This window comes from Mesoplodon bidens, assembly GCF_964165515.1.
Source record: "Mesoplodon bidens genome assembly, chromosome: 3".
Classification (NCBI taxonomy): Eukaryota; Metazoa; Chordata; class Mammalia; order Artiodactyla; family Ziphiidae; genus Mesoplodon; species Mesoplodon bidens.
Genome location: NC_138178.1, coordinates 156,723,858 through 156,746,309, shown reverse-complemented (window position 1 = coordinate 156,746,309; position 22,452 = coordinate 156,723,858). Strand labels below are relative to the sequence as shown.

The 22,452-nt window shown below is 35.6% G+C and overlaps 1 protein-coding gene across 1 annotated transcript in view; it reads left to right on the top strand.

The window, feature by feature from the left end:
* GTF2A1 (general transcription factor IIA subunit 1) overlaps nucleotides 1–22,452 on the top strand; it is a 45,685-nt gene that overhangs the window by 10,587 nt on the left and 12,646 nt on the right. Inside the window, exons 3-8 of the mRNA XM_081229458.1 lie at nucleotides 3,153–3,360; nucleotides 5,019–5,083; nucleotides 8,519–8,594; nucleotides 10,639–10,772; nucleotides 13,112–13,432; nucleotides 21,874–21,963. Of these exons, the coding sequence (XP_081085584.1) occupies nucleotides 3,153–3,360; nucleotides 5,019–5,083; nucleotides 8,519–8,594; nucleotides 10,639–10,772; nucleotides 13,112–13,432; nucleotides 21,874–21,963 (894 nt within the window). The remainder of the gene's footprint in view (nucleotides 1–3,152; nucleotides 3,361–5,018; nucleotides 5,084–8,518; nucleotides 8,595–10,638; nucleotides 10,773–13,111; nucleotides 13,433–21,873; nucleotides 21,964–22,452) is intronic.

The window sequence follows — 22,452 nt, the reverse complement described above, 5'->3', positions numbered from 1 at the left end:
ACATAATACTGCATTAAGGAGCTTGGTCTTTAGAGTGAGAAGGATTCTCTGGGGTGCTAGTTAAAAGACAGAGTTTTGGACTTCTGCTTCAAAGAGTCTCAGTTGATAGGGGTACAGTCTGACATTTAAAAAGAAAAATTTGTTTGCATTTACCAAAAAATCTAAATTAACTTTTAATAATGCATTAATGGGTTGCAGTCTGCAGTTTGAAAAGTATTGGTTTATACTTTAAAGCAGCAGCTTTCACTTTAGTGTACATCACAATAACCTGGATAGGTTATTAAAACAGATTCCTGGCTCTACCTCCAGAGTTGCTGATTCGATGGGGTGGGGCCTTAGAATTGGTATGTCTAACAAGTTCCCAGGTGATACTGATGTTATTGGTCCAGGATCACATTTTGAGGACCACTGATTTATAGAGGATAGATTGGAAGCACAAGTTTCCACTAAAATGTAGGCTCTGTAAGGACAAGGATCTTTGTCAGATTTGTTCACTATCTGTTCTCAATGCCACTAACAGTGTCTAGCTGGGAGATATTCAATAATTATGTGTAGAATGTATGATTTGAAGCAGGGAGCTCAATTAGCTTAGTCATTAACACTTTGCAGTAATGCTGATGGGAGGAAGGGACTTGAACTGGGGCCATTATAGTAGGGATAGATTGAAATAATGCTTTGGAAAGGAAATTGACAGTAATGATAGGGCATTGGGGTAGATTCTGACTCACAGATCATTGACTTGGGAGACTAGGTGAGTAGTGGTACGCAGCACTTAGCACATAATGTGTATTTGTTAATATTTACCATTGTCATGGAAGCTTCATTGAAGTGATGGGTCAGGATTGCAGTGGGTAGACCAGTTGGAGGTGATAGAAACTGAGGCTTTAAATTTAGAAAATTATGGTTTAAAGACCTGTTTTTTTTTTAAAAAATATTTTATTTATTTATTTATTTTATTTTTGGCTGTGTTGGGTCTTAGGTGCAGCATGTGGGATCTTCGTTGCTGTGTGCAGGATCTTTCCTTGCAGTGCTCGAGCTCTTCGTTGTGGCACGCGGGCTTCTCTCTAGTCGTGGTGTGCGGGTTTTCTCTCTCTAGTTGTGGCACACAGGCTCCAGAGCACGTGGGCTCTGTAGTTGTAGTGCATGGGCTCCAGAGCGTGTGGGCTCTGTAGTTTGCGCCATGCGGACTCTCTAGCTGTGTTGTGCGGGCTCAGTAGTTGTGGCGCGTGCGGGCTTAGTCTCCCCGGGACATGTGGGATCTTATTTCTCCGTCCAGGGATTGAACCCGCGTCCCCTGTGTCGGAAGGCGGGTTCTTTACCACTGGACCACCAGGGAAGTCCCTTAAAGACCTGTTTCTTAAAGCATTAATTAATAGTACTTTTTTCACCTTGATTTTGGCCTACAAGAAGCGAGGTTTTGTTTTGCTTTGAAACAGGGAAAAGAGGTGTAGACAGTTTGGGTGATAACTGTTTGGGAGGCTTACCTATATAGCCTTACTATATAATACATTTAGAGTGTATTTTAGAGTGTAGAGTGTATTTTATTCAGTGTCTGAGCCTATTTTGTACTGTGTGTTATGCTAGGTGCCCACTTCATAGAAATGAACCAGACAAAACTTGGGCTCTCAAAAAGTAGTTTTTTGTTACCCTAGGAAGAACCCTAGCTGTTTTTAGTCTGGTATTTGCACTGACTTAGATTTACTAGCTGGAAGTTCGTTTAGAAGTATCTAATTCAACTTGTTCCCTTTTTAGATGAGAAAATTCTCAGGGAAGATAAATAATTTGTCCACAAAGCAAGATAAATAATTTGTCCACAAAGCTGTTTAGTGGCCAAACCAGGACTAATTGGGTTCCTGACTTCTGTTGTAATGCTCTATTACACAATTAATACCACCACTACAATAATTATAATAACTTTTATTGATGACTGACTTTATGCTAGACTCTGATAAATGTTTTACATGGAAATCTTATTTACTCCTCACAACGCATGAAATAGATACTGTTACTGTCTCTGTAAGAATAGTCTTCAGGTGAGCCTAAATACTGAGACTGCTGGGGAATGGTTGCTCTGGGAAATGGACCTTTTTAGTTTACTTTTTCGCTAAATTGTTAGAGATGTGCTGGAATTGTTATTAACATGTAGATCTAGAATTTCTAAAACAGTTGTGTCAGCAGTTTATAAAAATCCCTGTTAGTATGGCAAAGGGAGCTTTTTGAAGGATCTGATAGAAGCCTTACATGAGTTAGGCAATATCCCAAGAGTAGATCCTAGGGGAGGAAACAAAGTATCTGTAGATCCTTGTGTACAAAATGGCTGAATTAAATTTTATATGTGTGTTTAAGGAATGGTTTGTAACTTTCTTGGGCAGTTTTTTTATAAGGGCTCTATAGATTGAACACTAAGCCTTACAGAGAGGAAATGTGTTAGGGAGAAGGATGGAATAGTTGTAAATATTTTCTTTTACTTCCTTGTTTTTGCCCACTTTTGATTTTTTTTTCCTTCATCACAGAAGCTGTCCAAGGGTGAGATGAGAAAATAGAAGTGGTTAAGCAAAAAAGGATTGTCAATCCTTGTCATAATGAAAGAGGGAAGGGAATTTCAAGAAGTGTGGAGGGTTGAGAATACCTTTGAAAGCATATTAGGCATTGCTGTTTCTTTTTCCTTGTGTAGGGTTGGACAGATAGAGAAAGGTAGGGTTTTCTAACCTGAGGACTGCCTCTATAATGTTGCTCATAGTTCAAGGAAAGATGAATTTATGTTTTATATGTTATCTAAAAGTTAGGAAAGAAAGATTTCCATAAAATAGCTAACAATGGATTTGATACTAAAAAGGATGATTTTTGATTACTGAAAAATTGCTTATATGAAACTGCTTGGCAACTAAGGAATTACTATGGAAAGTTTGTTGAAGATATAAAAAGAAACAAAAGAATTCTTCAGTACTCTTAAGTAGCAAAAATGAGGTTTGTACTTTAAAAATTGGTTTTCATTGTGGCATACACTTGAGTAAGAATTAGAGATTTGTAGATTTATCAGTTTTGAAAATGTGAAAATTTTATAAACTGACTAATAAAGTATGTTTTATCCATATGTCCAGCGTTGTTTTCCCTGACTCTTACTTAGAAATCTTTAATATTCTTTGCTTTAGTTATGGGAGAATAAACTAATGCAATCTAGGGCAGTAGATGGATTTCATTCAGAAGAGCAGCAGCTTTTACTGCAAGTTCAACAGCAGCAGCAACCCCAGCAGCAGCAGCATCACCACCACCACCACCACCACCACCAGGCTCAACCGCAACAGACAGTACCTCAGCAAGCGCAGACTCAGCAGGTCCTTATTCCTGCATCACAGCAAGGTGAGGCTGGCTGATCCTACTGCAACTTGGAAATGAAAGTTGTCATTTTCAAAGAAGAGAAACACTCTGGGTGTCTCCTTTCTATTGGCTGAGGGGGTTGTATCTGTGTGTGTATAAAATGTGGTTCCTATTTATGTAGTAATGATAAGTAATTCACTAACTGAAAGCCTAAAATGATATTAGGTAAGTATATTATTACTTTTTTCAGATGGCTACACAATGGTGGATTTCCTAAGTCAGATGTATAAAGGTTTATTTACTAAGGGTTTCATTATTTTATATAGTAGAATTGTTACTTTCTTTGAAACTGATTTGTTCCTATGAAGACATTTGAGTTTAGTTTTTATAAATAAACACTGGAGGGTTCTTGTAACTATACTTTGGCAATCTGAAATTCTTATTCCCTATTAATTTATGCAGTTAAATTGACTGAATTAGATTTCCTTTAAGTGAAGAGTAGATATATGACATCTTAATTTATATTATGGGGCTTAAAGATAAGAAAAAACAAGTATTTATAGACTGCGTCCATAGTGCCTTGTACTGTGCAAGTCATTTTATAGGTTTTGTTTCATTGCAGTCTAATAGAGGCTCTGTGAAGTAGCTCTTAAAACATCACAGCTGAGGAAAATCTGGGCCCTGAAAAGGCTTAGAAGCTTAATCCTCTACATGGAGTATTTTCTGTCATGACAAGCATTTGTTCAGTTATAAAACTTCCTAGGCCTTCAAGTTTTGTAAATCTTGTTGTCAGAGAGGAGAATAAAGATAAATGAAAACTTCATCTTAAGGTAACTGTTTAGTTACTCATTTGCCTCATCTGAGAGTGTATGTAAGACTTAAAACTGATATTGATGCACGTTAGAAATGTCTGAGTTATTTTACTGTTTATATCAAATAAGACTTAATATTTGATTTTACTCTGTACCTTGCATCAAGTAATTTTATCCTTTTAATGTTTCTTGATGACCGTTCCTCCTATTGCCTTCAGGCCTGGCACTAGGATTTTAGGTTATCATAAATTAAAATTTGATTTTCTTCACTCAGAGAATATTAGGATAATGGGATTATCTATTTATTCTCTGAAATTTGCGGAATCAAACACTTAGTTCCTTTTATGCTTAAGTGATACTGCCATTATTTATGATTTGTATTTTTTAAAAAGTTGATAGAAATAAGATACTGGAAACTGTCAAATTGGAAGAAAAAGATTTTAAAAGACTATGTAGATTATAACGTTTTGAGCTCACTCTTAATGGGTCAATAATGCATTCCAGCAGTAGTATCATTATATTAATAACAAAGTTATTGTGAGTTGGCAAGACAATATTAAATTATGTTTGAAAATTTCCAGTTTAAGAATGCACAGAAATATATATGTTTAGGTGTTAGGTATCTCATTATGTCATGTTCCCAAGGTCCCTCGTGTCCTTAGGTGTTGTTAAATCTTTTTTTTAATTGTGTTTTTTCCAGTATAAGGTGGGTATGTCGCAGCTGTTATTTACCATAGAAGTTTATAACATTCTGAGATATCAAATGGTTGAGTGCATTTGCATGCAGAAAATGTGGAAAGCATGAAAAGAATTTTCAGTATGGTACAGCATTCTTATGAAATAGCCTCATGGTTCCTTGTTTTTATGTGTGTCTGTGTTTTTTCATAGCTGCAGCACCACAAGTTATTGTTCCTGATTCTAAGCTGATACAACATATGAATGCATCAAACATGGTAAGACTCAGAACATAGCACTTTGCTTGGCTCTGTTTATTCTAACCCAAATTGTGATTATGCTTGTGTATGTTGTATATTAACAACTTGAAGTTTATTCAAGACTTAAGCAAAATAGCTGTTTTGTTTGGTTTCCTAAGTATTGGATTTAACAGCAAATCTAAAGTTTAGCTTGGTACTTAGACATTAAGGTTCATAAAATTATGCAACTTTCTGTTGAAAATACCAAAAGAGTGATGCTTTGTGGGAGCTGTTTTATCTTCTGCTATTTTTTGAAAATAGGTTTACGGGACCTACCAAACATTATGCCAAGTATAATTATGTTGCAGAAGACCCATTAACTGAAAGAGGTTAGGAATGCTAAGAACTATAAATTTTTTAAAAATGAAAATGAACCACTTGGATAAAGATAACTAGTATCGTTAAGATCAGACATTTACAAATTTTTCTCTGATTTAACCATAGCATAGCCTAATAAATTTTATTACAATATGTAAATTGCTACTTTAAAATGCATTTTAGCCAGTTGAGTTTATTATACATTAGACTTTTGATACTTCTAAGAGATAGCCACTGAACTTCATAAGTCCTCAAATTTTCAAATTTCACTTAGCACATATAATATATCCCATCAGATATAACTATAAAACTGAAAGAAAGAAACCCTCAGATCCTTAGAAAATCTTTACTTCTATCCTCACAGTTTTTTAAAAAAATAAAACATTAAAACAAAGTTTAATTAGAATAGTTCCGGCATTTTCTCGTAAATGGCCTTTCTTCTGTTTAAACTACACAGACTGTTAGTGGTGTCTCTGCTCTGACATTCCATTCTTAAATTCAGCCAAATCCTTTTATTAGGTAAGAATCATTATTTTAAATAAGATCTCTTAGTCTAGTGTTAGCAGTGAGATTTTTTTTCAGATCCAGAGTTTTTTTTTTTTAATGAAAAAGCAATATTTTTAAAAAAAGTTACTGTATTTTGTGAGTGATGAGTGAACCTGAAAGCTCAGTTGTGTTTTATAAGCTATATAGGAAGCAGGGCTTACCTACTAGACAAACGACTTCTTTCTATTGATACATACCAGCCTTAACAAATGTATAACTTTACAGAATTGCAAATTTCTACACGATAGAAATTGGAATTTTTAAATTCACAAAAAATCAAGAATCTCTGTTTGTACTTCCAGTTCAAGTTCCTGGAGTCAATTCTTTTGCATGAAAATCACAAAAGTCCATGCCTATCGATTCTCACAAGAATTTTTATTATTCAAAAAAAATTCCCTTTCAAGTTTAAGGCACCAAATTTCTTTTTAACCTCCATCCTTAAAAATAAGTCTCACTGTAGGATCCATATTGTAGTTGGTACTATTGAGACTGTTTCCTAGGGAATAACTTGTATCATTTTAAAACAGAAAGTTTGGTAGAATCACTTGCAGTAGACCCATCTAATTTTGAAGACTTTTAAGTGTTATGGGAGAGAATTTTGAATTGAAATTGTGTTTAAAAAGACTGGTAAAATTAATGGCCCATCTCTTACTGATTTGCTGTGTCTCCTTGATTCTAAAGAGCATATGTATTTAAACAGATCATAGGTCAGACTTCAATCAATAAAATGTTAGCATTTATACATATTTCAGCATTTTACTTGTTTTCAGTTAGTGTTTGCTTCATGTGTTTTTCATGTTCTAAAATGTAATCAGTATAGGCTTTTTACAAATAAGTTTTTTGTGTTTTTGTTTGTTTGCATTATTATTCCTGATTCAAAGATATCCATTAAAAACAGTTTGATTTTGAAAAAAAAGTTTTTTTAATATAAGAATATGGGATAGTGGTGTAATACATTTGGTAGAAAGCTATTTCAGGGAACGTATGAAACAGGACCTTATATCAGACTAGTTTTGCAGGTTCTCTTTATGAAATTGCTCAAATGCATTATTCACGTTAGGGCCTTTTCACAAAATACAGGAAGGAACTTTCAGCAGACATTAATAAAAGATGGTTTGTGTATGATACATCACAACAAATATTTATAGCAACTTGAATGTGCAGAGGTATGCAGATGGTTACTTTCTCATGTATGCTATAAGGGAAACACTAGGTCAGTTTGCTAGTAGAGGGAGATCTATTAATCTTATAAAATGTGAATTATAGGCACTTAATATTCCTAAATAATATTTCTCAATAGTAAGTGGTTGTTAATATATTCCTTAAATTTAGATTACCTATCATTTGCTTATATAGACATTTATTTAAATCTTTCATTTATTTAGTAAAATGAAATGCAGAACCTGCATTTTATAAAGAGAACCTGGTGAGCTAGATAGCTGGATTTTGGGGACATAATGGGAGTTTCAGGCTTAAGATATAGAGATTACTTAGGCCTGTCAAATGGCAACAAGCATATTTTCTTGGAAGGCTATACTTAGAGCCTGACTAGATAGTTGTATCATTAACCTACTTGAGTGTAATTTTCCAAGTTTTGTTGACTTCAAAGCACAGTTAATATTTATTTCTTGAAGCGTATTCAAATAGAGGTGTTTCTAAAAATGTATAAGTTAGATTGAGTATATGAAGGTTTGGTACCTTAAAAAAGGTTGAAGGGGGAGGGGGGAAAAACTACCTGTATATAGTTACAGTGAGATACATGGAAATACTTTGAGCTCAGGATTTTTTTAAAAAACAGTAAAAATGTAGTGTAATTCTTTCAGAGGAAAGGGGAGAAGTCTCCAGAAGCAGTAAATCAAGAATTTATCCTGGATTTAAAAACATTCAGAGTATAATTCCATGTATATTTTTATAATTTAAAGTCAGATACTAACTTCACTTTCAAGTGTAGAAATTAATTTTTGTGACTTAAGATTTTTAAGGTATTTTCTATGTTGATAAAACTGTCAGTAATATATGTTTCACCTAGATAATGCCAGTGTTGTCACCTTATGGCATCTTAGAAGAGTTGCCAGCTAAGAATTGCAGTCTTCTGATACAAGGTTTTCTTTAGAGGCCTGTTAATCATGGTATAAATTTAAAATATTAGGATTTCTAAAGTGAAGGTACTTACACTTTTGCCATAAGTATATTAATTGACAACAAGGAATTGGGAGTAAGGAAACAGAATAAGTAAGGAAATGATGGAATGGTTATTTTATTTATTGTACAACACTGTTAGTGTGGGTTAGATTTCCTTAGAGTACATTCTCCAGGTGAAAAAAACCTCCTAATTATTCTACTTAATTGCTTGAAATAATTAGGTAAGATGTTTAGGCTCATTGATCTTTATTGTACCATTTTATAAAGTGGCAGTTAGTCTTATTGTTAGAACTTTTCATTTTAGTATATACTAAATGAAACTTTAAATACTTAAAATATGCCAGAGATAAACTGATGTGCTGTTATGAACATACATGGTTTTGATTGTTTTTCATTGTTTTTTTCCAGAGTGCTGCTGCTACAGCTGCTACCTTAGCACTCCCTGCCGGTGTGACTCCTGTTCAACAGATATTAACAAATTCAGGTAATTAGGAATAACTGATCCATTATTTATATAACTCAGAAAATTGTACCATCTAGCCTTTGTTTTGTCTTCACTGAAAGACAGAAGATCTTAATACTTCTTTTACCATTTGGCTTACGTTATTAAAATAAGATGATTTGAGGACCATGGCATATTAAACCATAATCACTGCTGAGGATGCAGTAGAGAAGATGAGAATTGCACTTGAACTTTTGATCCATGAATGGAATACTATTTATTGAATGAAGTATGATTATATAGAAGTGCTTATTTACTTGGTTTTTTGCTAAACACATTTAACTTACCAAATAAGTTAAACTTAACTCATTTGAACTAATTTGTGATATCAAACTAAATCCTATAGTATCTTAAGAGCAAATTTATTGCATTCTGTTTTATATAGTATCTCTCCATAGCTGGCAAAATTTACTTTTGATAATAATGTTTGAATAACTTATTTACCTGGATTTTAAGTATTTTCTCTGTAATTTAATTATACAATTTCTTGCAAATCAAAACTACAGTGAGGTGTATCACCTCAAACCAGTCAGAATGGCCATCATCAAAAAATCTACAAACAATAAATGCTGGAGAGGGTGTGGAGAAAAGGGAACCCTTCTATACTGCTGGTGGGAATGTAGATTGGTGCAGCCACTATGGAAAACAGTATGGAGGTTCCTTAAAAAACTAAAAATAAAACCACCGTACGACTTAGCAATCCCACTACTGGGCGTATACCCTGAGAAAACAATAATTCAAAGAGTCACGTACCACAGTGTTCACTGCAACACTATTTACAATAGCCAGGACATGGAAGCATCCTAAGTGTCCATCAACAGATGAATGGATAAAGAAGATGTGGCACATATATACAATGGAATATTCCTCAGCCATAAAAAGAAATGAAACTGAGTTATTTGTAGTGAGGTGGATGGACCTAGAGTCTGTCATACAGAGTGAAGTAAGTCAGAAAGAGAAAAACAGATACTGTATGCTAACATACATATTGAATCTAAAAAAAAAAAAGAGTGGTTCTGAAGAACCTAGGGGTAGGATAGGAGTAAAGACGCAGATGTAGAGAATGGACTTAAGGACACGGGGAGGGGGAAGAGTAAGCTGGGATGAAGTGAGAGAGAGGCATGGACACATATACACTACCAAATGTAAAATAGATAGCTAGTGGGAAACAGCTGCATAGCACAGGGAGATCAACTCAGTGCTTTGTGACCACCTAGAGGGGTGGGATAGGGAGGCTGGGAGGGAGACACAAGAGGGAGGGGATATGGGGATATAAGTGTACGTATGGCTGATTCACTTTGTTATAAAGCAGAAACTAACACACAGTTGTAAAACACTTATACTCCAGTAAAGATGTTAAAAAAAAGTATAATGATTATACAATTTCTTGTTATTTTGTTAATTTCTAAATTTTTGAAGAAAAAACTTAGCAGCTTGCTACATATTTTAATGAGATATAATTGCTTACTACTTAATTAATTCAACATTCTGCATCATTTAAAACAATATATTAGAGGGATTTGGTATAAGCCAGTCATACTGTTAGTGTTATGTGGCAATGTTAATTGGTTCAGCAAACTCTTACTGTTTTTTAAGTCATCTTGAAGCTAAGGAATGCTGTGCTTTTGTTCAAGATATTAATGCATTATTATACTTCTGTTTCCTTAAAGCTTTAAAAATGAACAGCCCCTGAAATGTCTGCTGATGTTACTTATTCCTCTCTCATGACTTGTTAGTCAAGATAATTTACGCTTTTAATCAACTCTCATAATCTGTTGTTAAAACTTTGTTGGAAACAGTTTTATAAGGAAAATAAAACATACTAAGCAATGTATTAGAGCATGTTGTAAAGTCAGAGAAGGTAAAGACTATAGTTTACTGTGTATGGATGACAGCCCTTAATAAAATTGTTAGCCTTCTTAGTAATTCTTGACATTCACCATGGTCTGACATTCGCTATGAATTCGTTTGTTTTGAGGTGATCACTGCTCAAGTGGTAACTTGGAATATATACTTTTTACTTTAGGCCAGCTTCTTCAAGTGGTCAGAGCAGCCAATGGTGCCCAGTATATCTTTCAGCCTCAGCAGTCAGTAGTTCTACAACAACAGGTTATACCACAAATGCAGCCTGGTGGAGTACAAGCTCCTGTTATACAACAGGTAAAAATCTTAAGTTCTGACCACCATGGGGTTCTTTTTTCTGCCTCTGTATGAATTCTCTGGGTGTTTCCCATCCCTTTTTCTATAGCTTTATCTATACAAATTCTTAGACTCTTCTCTAATACTACACAACCTGTCAGTCTGAATTCCTCCTGTACACCTCACAGCTTAACTTACAGTATGTTTAAGACTGAATTGTTGTTATCCCTACTCATCCTTTATCATCCTCCCCCCTGCTTTTTATAAGTGGCACCACTCTCCATCCAGCCTCCTAAGCTAGTTATTCAGCATTCATTCAACACACATTTATTGGGTGGCTACGTATCAGGGTCTTTGCAAGAGACTAGAGATTTAGGAGTGAACAAAGCAGGCATGAGTCTAGTTTCATGATGGTTATGTATTGTCTGGAAGGGGGTATGTGGAATCCTCCCTTTTGCTTACCTCTAATATCCAAGGTATCATGAAATCCTACCAATTCTTAATAGTTCCTTTTTTTCAGACTGCAGTTTAAACTTGCTTTCAGTCCCTTAATATATTTGAAACTAGTTTTTTCCCACAGTCTCTTCTGTCATTTCCTTAGTTCATGCTCTCATAATTTCTCACTTAAAATACTGTGTTATCCTCTTAATTGATTTCCCTGCCTCCAGCCTTGTGCCCTCCTAACTTGACTGCTACTCTATATTTATAGTCATTGTTCTAAAAATCTTAAAATCTTTTAATAATTTCCCATTGCTTATTGGAAAAAGTGTAAACTCCTCAGCATGGGTTATGAGATCTTTTTCGGGTTCTTTTTTTTTTTTGGTTTTCCCACATTTTATTTTTTGCCATGCTTCCAGTCGTTACCTGGTTTAGCTGCTGTTTATATCAAGGTTGACAAATATTTGCACATGCTTGTGTGCCAGGTGTTAAACTCTTGTACTGTGAGGACAAAGATGAAAGAGAAATGGTTATTTTCTTGAGGAACTTGTGTACTTTGAAAAAGAGACAGATACCTAAACAACGTTAATATGATAGTACAGTGATAGAAGTACAGAGGAGGAACATTAATCCAGCCTACTTACAGCCTTCCAAATTTGTCCTGTTGGTACTTCTGGGTTTCACTTGATGCTGTTCTGTTTAGAATGCCACCTTTGGCCTTCCTTCTAGCAGTTCTCTCCAGTCCCCCACAAACAAACAAACCAAACGGAAAAAGCCTGACTAATCTCCCAAAACACAAATAGAAGCTCAACTGTTGCCTACTAGGAAGGCTTCCCTGACCGGGCCTTGTCCCTCCAAGGTGAATTTAGTACTCTCTCCTGTCTTTTCATAATGTTATACATGGCATTTCTATGACATCTTCTATCTTTTTGAGTTGTTATTGCTTTGTCTATTGCATCATTAATCTGTAAACTTCTTAAAAGAAATACTGTCTTATTATTTTTGCTTTCCTTGAACCTAATGACAAGGAATTGCCATTTAGTGCTTTAATTTATCACTAGGCATTCTCTGCTTTTTATTTAATAACTATAATTATAAATATGTTCATTATAATAGATATAATTACTATTTGTTAATAGGTTCTTTTTGAGTTGTGGTTTACTTTAGAATCCTAGGATGCAGAGTCTGGAAGGAACTTTAGAAATCATCTGATCTGGTGGTTCACAGCTTTGGTTGCATGATTAGAATTACCTGGGGAACTTTAAATAAAATGAATAGATGTCATCTTATACCAGTTAAATCAGAATATTAGGAGTGGGGGCTTAGGTATCAGTATTTTTAAGTTACCAGGTTGTTATAATTTGTAGCCAGCATTGAGAACCATTGACCCTAATCTAACAGTGAACAGAGGTTAAATGACTTGCTCTGCTACATCTTTATCTGTGATCTTAGACAAAACTGGAACCCAGGGCTTCAGATTCCAGGGCAGTGTTCTTCATGGAGAGGCAGTGTAGCATAATAATAAGAGCAGAACCAGAAAATCTAGGTTCACGTTTTGCCTCTTAGTGACTTGACTGCAAGCTTTGCAAGTTATTAAATCTCTATACCTCAAGCAAATAAACTAATAATGTGTAACTCTTGGCCTGGAATCTGGCATATACATAGCAAGTACTTGATTAATGGAACAATTATCTTCAGAAAATATTTTTCCTTTAGAAATTTGAATGGTAAAATGAAAATTTAGTGGATCAGTACACTCACTAAACATTCCTCCTGTGCTTTGGTAGTTTTAACTATATATGAGATATGGCGATTTGGGGTGATTCTTCAGCACTGGGGCCTATTTCTGTGTACCAAGCAATGAAACTGAGCTACTTGGTCCTCTAGCTAGTTACTAATCTGTAGTTTTTCTTTTGCCTTAGGTACTGGCCCCTCTTCCTGGAGGGATTTCACCACAAACAGGTGTTATCATCCAGCCCCAGCAAATCTTATTTACAGGAAATAAGACTCAGGTTATACCTACAACAGTGGCAGCACCTACACCAGCACAAGCACAGCTAACTGCAGCTGGACAACAGCAGCCACAGGCCCAGCCTGCTCAACAGCAAGCCCCGCTGGTGTTACAGGTTGATGGGACTGGGGATACGTCATCTGAAGAAGATGAAGATGAAGAAGAAGACTATGATGATGAGGAGGAAGAAGACAAAGAGAAAGATGGAGCTGAAGATGGGCAGGTAGAAGAGGTAAGTTTCTAGTAAAAGACTAGAAGTAAGAAACTACTCAATCATTTCTTCTTTTACTTGGTACCAAACTGATGAATTATATTTTTTTAGAGGCTGTTAGGGTACTATACCCTAAGATTTTTAGATTGTTCTGGATGTATTTATCTTTATAAAATATTTCTATAGCTGGTAACAAAAAAATGAATGAATACCAAATTAAATTGTACTTATAAAGGTGATGGAGACAGTGCATGGAATTCTAATTCTTTGGCTTATGCATTCATCATGATGTAGCTTAAAGATTAAACATTGGTAGAACAGATAGATGTGGTAATCTTTTCCTTCAGTAATTTAAAACAACATTTCAGAAGGGAAGAAACTTAAGAAAAAGCTAACTGTGACCGATTTATTCAAAACCTCCTTTTGTTCCGTATTCCATACCAGTTCCGTAGATAACCTTATCTACTCTTAGTGTCTGTCTTCAGTTAAACAAACCATACTTTATCTTATTTTTAATTTTATTTAATTTATTTTTTTATACAGCAGGTTCTTATTAGTCATCCATTTTATACACATCAGTGTATACATGTCAATCCCAATCTCCCAGTTTATCACACCCCCACCCCCACCCGCCACCACTTTCCCCCTTGGTGTCCATACGTTTGTTCTCTACATCTGTGTCTCAAGTTCTGCCCTGCAAACTGGTTCATCTGTACCATTTTTCTAGGTTCCACATATATGCGTTAATATACAATATTTGTTTTTCTCTTTCTGACTTACTTCACTCCAGATCCATCCACGACTCTATAGATGACCCAATTTCGTTCCTTTTTATGGCTGAGTAATGTTCCATTGTATATATGTACCACATCTTCTTTATCCATTCGTCTGTCGATGGGCATTTAGGTTGCTTCCATGACCTGGCTATTGTAAATAGTGCTTCAATGAACATTGGGGTGCATGTGTCTTTTTGAATTATGGTTTTCTCAAGGTATATGCCCACTAGTGGGATTACTGGGTGGTATGGTAGTTCTGTTTTTCATTTTTTAAGGAACCTCCATACTGTTCTCCATAGTGGCTGTATCAATTTACATTACCACCAACAGTGCAAGAGGGTTCTCTTTTCTCCACACCCTCTCCAGCATTTGTTGTTTGTAGATTTTCTGATGTTGCCCATTCTAACTGGTGTGAGGTGATACCTCATTGGAGTTTTGATTTGCATTTCTCTAATAATTGGTGATGTTGAGCATCTTTTCATGTGTTTCTTGGCCATCTCTATGACCTCTTCGGAGAAATGTCTCTTTAGGTCTTCTGCCCATTTCTGGATGGGTTGTTGTTTTTTTTACTATTAAGCTGCATGAGCTGTTTATATATTTTGGAGATGAATCCTTTGTCCGTTGATTTGTTTGCATATATTTTCTCCCATTCTGAGGGTTGTCTTTTCACCTTGTTTGTAGTTTTCTTTGCTTTGCAAAAGCTTTTAAGTTTCATTAGGTCCCATTTGTTTATTTTTGTTTTTCTTTCCATTACTCTAGGAGGTGGAACAAAAGTGATCTTGCTGTGATTTATGTCAAAGAGTGTTCTTCCTATGTTTTCCTCTAAGAGTTTTACACTGTTGGTCTTCCATTTAGGTCTCTAATCCATGTTGAGTTTATTTTTGTGTATGGTGTTAGGGAGTGTTCTAATTTCATTCTTTTAAATGTAGCTGTCCAATTTTCCCAGCACCACTTATTGAAGAAGAGACTGTCTTTTCTCCATTGGATATCCTTGCCTCCTTTGTCATAGATTAGTTGACCATAGGTGCGTGGGTTTATCTCTGGGCTTTCTATGCTCTTCCATTGATCTATATTTCTGTTTCTGTGCCAGTACCATATTGTTTTGATTACTGTAGCTTTGTGTAGTATAGTCTGAAGTCAGGGTGACTGATTCCATCAACTCCGTTTTTTTCCCTCAAGACTGCTTTGGCTATTCGGGGTCTTTTGTGTCTCCATACAAATTTTAAGATTTTTTTGTTCTAGTTCTGTAAAAAATGCCATTGGTAATTTGATAGGGATTGCATTGAATTTGTAGATTGCTTTGGGTAGTGAAGTCATTTTCACAATATTGATTCTTCCAATACAAGAACGTGGTATATCTCTCCATCTGTTGGTATCATCTTTAATTTCTTTCATCAGTGTCTTATAGTTTTCTGCATACAGGTCTTTTGTCTCCCTAGGTAGGTTTATTCCTAGGTATTTTATTCTTTTTGTTTCAGTGGTAAATGGGAGTGTTTCCTTAATTTCTCTTTCAGATTTTTCATCAGTAGTGTAAAGGAATGAAAGAGCTTTCTGTGGATTAATTTTGTATCCTACAACTTTACCAAATACATTGATTAGCTCTAGTAGTTTTCTGGTGGCATATTTAGGATTCCCTATATATAGTATCATGTCATCTGCAAACAGTGACAGTTTTACTTCTTCTTTTCCAATTTGTGCTCCTTTTATTTCTTTTTCTTCTCTGATTGCCATGGCTAGGACTTCCAAAACTATGTTGAATAATAGAGGTGAGAGTGGACATCCTTGTCTTGTTCCTGATCTTAGAGGAAATGCTTTCAGTTTTCCACCATTGAGAATGATGTTTACTGTGGGTTTGTCTTATATGGCCTTTATTATGTTGAGGTAGGTTCCCTGTATGCCCACTTTTTGGAGAGTTTTTATCATAAATGGGTGTTGAATTTTGTCAGAAACTTTTTCTGGATCTATTGAGATGATCATATGTTTTTTATTCTTCAGTTTGTTAACATGGTATATCACATTGATTTATTTGCATATATTGAAGAATCCTTGCATCCCTGGGATAAATCCCACTTGATCATGGTGTATGATCCTTTTAATGTGTTGTTGGATTCTGTTTGCTAGTATTTTGTTGAGGATTTTTGCATCTATATTCATCAGTGATATTAGTCTGTAATTTTCTTTTTTTGTAGTATCTTTGTCTGGTTTTGGTATCAGGGTGATGGTGGCCTCATCGAATGAGTTTGGGGGTCTTCCTTCATCTGCAATGTTTTGGAAGAATTTGAGAAGGATGGGTGTTAGCTCTTCTCTAAATGTTTGTTTGTTGGAAGATTTTAATCACAGTTTCAATTTCATTACTGGTGATTCGTCTGTTCATATTTTCTATTTCTTCCTGCTTCGGTCTTGGAAGGTTATACCTTTCTAAGAATTTGTCCATTTCTTCCAGGTTGTCCATTTTATTGGCATAGAGTTGCTTGTAGTAGTCTCTTAGGGTGCTTTGTATTTCTGCAGTGTCTGTTGTAGCTTCTCCTTCTTCATTTCTAATTTTATTGATTTGAGTCCTCTCCCTCTTTTTCCTGATGGGTCTAACTAATGGTTTATCAATTTTATCTATCTTCTCAAAGAACCAGCTTTTAGTTTAATTGATCTTTGCTATTGTTTTCTTTGTTTCTATTTCATTTATTTCTGCTCTGATCTTTATGATTTATTTCCTCTGCTATTGAGTTTTCTTTGTTCTTTCTCTCGTTCTTTTAGGTGTAAGTTTAGATTGTTTATTTGAGATTGTTCTTGTTTCTTGAGGTAGGTGTGTATAGCTATAAACTTCCTCTTAGAACTGCTTTTGCTGCATCCCATAGGTTTTGGGTCGTCGTGTTTTCATTTTCATTTGTCTCTAGGTATTTTTTGATTTCCTCTGATTTCTTCAGTGATCTCTTGGTTATTTAGTAACATATTGTTTAGCCTTCATGTGTTTGTGTTTTTTACGTTTTTTTTTCCCCTGTAATTGATTTCTACTCATAGCATTGTGAAAAGATGCTTGATATGATTTCAATTCTCTTAAATTTACTGAGGCTTGATTTGTGACCCAAGATGTATGTGATCTATCCTGGAGAATGTTCCATGCACACTTGAGAAGAAAGTGTAATCTGCTGTTTTGGATGGAATGTCCTATAAATATCAATTAAATCTATCTGGTCTATTGTGTCATTTAAAGCTTGTGTTTACTTATTAATTTTCTGTTTGGATGACCTGTCCATTGGTGTAAGTGAGGTGTTAAAAGTTCCCCAGTATTATGGTGTTGCTGTTGATTTCCTCTTTTATAGCTGTTAGCAGTTGCCTTGTGTATGGAGGTGCTCCTATGTTGGATGCATATATATTTATAATTATTATATCTTCTTCTTGGCTTGATCCCTTGATCATTATGTAGTGTCCTTCCTTGTCTCTTGTAACATTCTTTATTTTAAAGTCTATTTTATCTGATATGAGTATTGCTACTCCAGCTTTCTTTTGATTGCCATTTGCATGGAATATCTTTTTCCATCCCCTCACTTTCAGTCTGAATGTGTCCCTAGGTCTGAAGTGGATGTCTTGTAGACAGCATATATATTGGTCTTGTTTTGTATCCATTTAGCAAGCCTGTGTCTTTTGGTTGGAGCATTTAATCCATTCACGTTTGAGGTAATTATTGATATGTTTGTTCCTATTACCATTTTCTTAATTGTTTTGTGTTTGTTTGTTTTTTTTTTTTTTTTTTTTTTTTCTTTTTGCGGTATGCGGGCCTCTCACTGTTGTGGCCTCTCCCGTTGCGGAGCACAGGCTCCGGATGCGCAGGCCCAGCGGCCATGGCTCACGGGCCCAGCCGCTCCGCGGCATATGGGATCCTCCCAGACCGGGGCACGAACCCGTATCCCCTGCATCGGCAGGCGGACTCTCAACCACTGCGCCACCAGGGAGGCCCTTGTGTTTGTTTTTGTAGGTCCTTTTCTTCTCTTGTGTTTCGCACTTAGAGGAGTTCCTTTAGCATTTGTTGTAGAGCTGGTTTGGTGGTGCTGAATTCTCTTAACTTTTGCTTGTCTCTAAAGCTTTTGAATTCTCCATTGAATCTGAGTGAGATCCTTGCTGGGTAGAGTTATCTTGCTTTTGGGTTCTTCCCTTTCATCTGAGTATATCATGACACTCCCTTTTGGCTTGTAGAGTTTCTGCTGAGAAATCAGCTGTTAACCTTATGCGAGTTCCCTTGTATGTTATTTGTCATTTTTCCCTTGCTTCTTCCAATAATTTTCTTTGTCTTTAATTTTTGCCAGTTTGATTACTGTGTGTCTCAGTATGTTTCTCCTTGCCTTTCTCCTGTATGGGCCTCTCTACGCTTCATGGACTTGGGTGCTTATTTCCTTTCCCGTGTTAGGGAAGTTTTCGACTATAATCTCTTCAAATATTTTCTCGGGTCCTTTCTCTCTTCTCCTTCTGGGATCCCTATAATGAGAATGTTGTCACATTTAATGTCCCAGAGGTCTCTTGTATCTTCATTACTTTTCATTCTTTTTTTCTTCATTCTCTTCCGCAGCAATGAATTCCACCATTTTGTCTTCCAGGTCACTTATCCATTCTTCTGCCTCAGTTATTCTCTGTGGCTTCCTTGTAGTGTATTTTTCATTTCAGTTATTGTGTTCATCTCTGTTTGTTTCTTTAATTTTTCTAGATCTTTGTTAAACATTTCTTGCATCTTCTCCACCTTTGTCTCCATTCTTTTTCTGAGGTCCTGGATCATCTTCACTATCATTATTCTGAATTCATTTTCTGGAGGGTTGCCTATCTCCTTTTCATTTAGTTGTTTTTCTGGGGTTTTATCTTGTTCCTTCATCTGATACATAGCCCTCTGCCTTTTCAGCTTGTCTGTCTGTGAATGTGGTTTTTGTTCCACAGGTTGCAGGATTGTAGTTCTTCTTGCTTCTGCTGTCTGCCCTCTGGTGGATGAGGCTATCTGAGAGGTTTGTGCAAGTTTCCTGATCAAACCATCCTTTCTTATTGATTTTTTGTTGTGTATTTTTAGAAGCGTGTGAATATATCTTTGTTTTCCTCAGTGTTCCAGCTTAGTTACTTGTATTCAAGATGGTGTTTGTCTTACCACAGTTTTCACTGTTAATTGCCTTCTGCAGCCTAAGATATAATCTTCTGATTTATCTTACAAACTTCTTCTAAATTATCTAAGTCAGGAGTCCCCAACCCCTGGTCCGTGGACTGGTACTGGTCTGCGGCCTGTTAGCAGTTGGGCCATACAGCAGGAGGTGAGTGGCTGGTGAGCAGGCAAAGCTTCCTCTGCCACTCCCCATCGCTCACATTACCGCCTGAACTATCCCCCGCCAAATTTTTTTTTTTTTTTTTTTGGCTGCGCTGGGTCCTTGTTGCTGTGCGCGGGCTTCTCATTGCAGTGGCTTCTCTTATTGTGGAGCACAGCGTGTGGGCTTCAGTAGTTGTGGCGCACGGGCTTAGTTGCTCTTTGGCATGTGGGATCTTCCCAGACCAGGGATTGAACCCGTGTCCCCTGCATTGGCAGGCAGATTCTTAACCACTGCGCCACCAGGGAAGCCCCTCTCCCCGCCAATATTTTATCCATGATAAAATTGTCTTCACGAAACTGGTCCCTGGTGCCAAAAAGGTTGGGAACCGCTGATTTAAGTTAATTTTTTTTAAAGAATACTATTTTATTAAATATTGAATAGATGAAACAAATAAAAATATTTTATGATATAAACAACCCAATGTCCACATCTAGTTTAAAAAAAAAAATCCACTGCCTAAATAAAGTCCCCTGGGTGCCCGTCTCCAATCCCCATCCTCTTCCTTCTGCCATCAGAGTAACCTTGCTCATGAATTTTGTGTTTACCACTATACCTTTATATTTTACCATATGTATTTATATTCCTAAGGAGCATATTGTTTCGTTTTACTTGCCTGTTTATAAAAAAGTGAAATAATTGTGTATTCTTCTACAAGTTCATTTTTTTGCCAACATGGTATTCCTGAGGTTCATCTAAGTTGTTGCATATACCTATAATTATTTTCACTGTTAAATGTTAAAAATTTATGCATTTTTGTGATGCATTGGACATTAGGGTTGTTTCTACTTGTTAACTGTTACAGTTATAAAATATTTTGGTATGTGTCTTCTGGGGACACATGTAAGAGTTTCTCTGAGTGTTGTACCTTAACCTTGAATTGCTGAATCATAAGGCATTTATATCTTCAACTTATGATAAAATGCCACATAGTTGTACTAATTATACTTCTGGCAGTCAGTGTGTATAATGGTGCATATGTCTATACATCTTCACCAATACTTGACATTGTCAGGCTTCTTAATTTTTGCCAGTCTGGTAGGTAGAAACTTTTGTTTCATTTTGGTTTTAATTTTTATTTCCTTGATTAATGATGAGTAGCAAAAGGCTTCTGCTACTCTACTTATTTTTTTTTTCAATTTTCTTTTTTGTTATAAAGACCATAGCAAATTTTAAAAAGCTGTTTGAACAGAGAAAAATATCATAGTTCTTGATTTCCCACGTGTACTTAACGCAACCTCGCTGTGCTTCCTGGCTCCTTCCCTGGACACGGTGGGTTGATCAAGGAAAACGGGGTTTTCAGGTGGGGGCGCTGGGGGCTACCGTCATCTTTATTTACCAGGTGGCTTCTTGATTCTTTCATGCTTTTTCTGTAGGCAGTCAAATCAAAAGTGAAAAGAATAGTTTTTCTTGCCTTGTTGCCTAAGCTCTATAATATTGATTAGAAATGGCGGTAGTGGTGGTAATTGCACACATTATGAATGCACTAAATGCAAATTGTACAGCTTAGAATGGTTAAAATGGTGAATTTTACCTCAGTAAATTTTTTTTACATTTACATTGGTGATACCTATTTTAAATTAAAGAATATATATACATATACATGTGTGTAAGTATAGGCCTAGACTTAATATCATCTTGATTATTTTTCTTTCCACCTTCATTTTGTCCTAGCTTCTCTTTCTTCATTAATTAGAAATCAGAGTTGTATGTTTTATTTTCTGCCATAACTGAGGTCAAGGTTAACTTAGTTGGTCATTTTATGCTCTAGTTAGATCTTGGCCTTTAATTCTCTTCGATACTGAGACCGAGATCCTCCCCTTCTTTTTAAATATGATTGCCTTAACTATGCTCTAAGTCTCCACTAATACTAATTTGTATTCCTAGTCCTAGTCCTTAATGTAAAGACTATCCAGGCTGCCAAGCTGTTTTATAACCCTGTTTTCCCTTTTACACTGCTACTTCTGGTGGTACATACTACCATTATCTCATTAAACCTTCATATTTTGTTAGGTCCACTTCTAGGCATCTTAAAACAGTTACTAAAGAGAATCATCTTTTCGTACTATTAGGAAAGAATAAAGGAAGTAAAATTAAACATCTTTTCAGGCTTATAAATTATATAGCTTAACTATTTTAATTATTGTATTTAATTTCATGCTGGAATTTCAGTGACATTGGTAGAGTCTTAACACAGCCAGTTAACAGTATGTTCATGGTATATATGCATCTGTCTGGCCCTTGGTTCTCAAAGAACATCAAGGTCTTTGTGTTTCTTTTCTCTGAATATTAGAAGGGCCTTTTTCTAGTAATACATGAAGTATAAGTAAATGAATTCTCCCTTTTGCATTTTTAGGAACCCCTCAATAGTGAAGATGATGTGAGTGATGAGGAAGGACAGGAACTCTTTGACACAGAAAATGTTGTTGTATGCCAATATGATAAGGTGAGTGTTTTATGATCAGGTTACTGTCATTTTTTCTGTTGTAATTTCTTCCCTAAACCATCCTGTGTGCCTTGTTCAAGCATTTGGTCAGCTGATTGATGCCTCTTATATTTAGTATAAGCAGTGTGAATGAAACCAATGTTATAGTTTAGTTAGATTATTTTAATAGAATGAGAAATTAATTTGTATAACTTTACAGTTGAAAAAAGAGTTATGAAAGAACTCATGGGAAGTATGTTGTTTTCAGTTTAGACTGTGTCTCCCAACCTGTTAACAAAGTAAAGCCACTTTGTGGTTGTCCTTTAACATGAATAGTAACTCAGTGGGATAACCGTGTTTTCCCTCTAACCTCAACTATCTCAAAACTAAAAGACTAATTAAATTTCTGTAACCTTTTTTTATTGCTAAGGAGAAAAGAACAACGGCAAGAAACAAGACTGATAACTAACAAAAGATACATTTTTACTGAAAATTGTTTTAAATTATTTA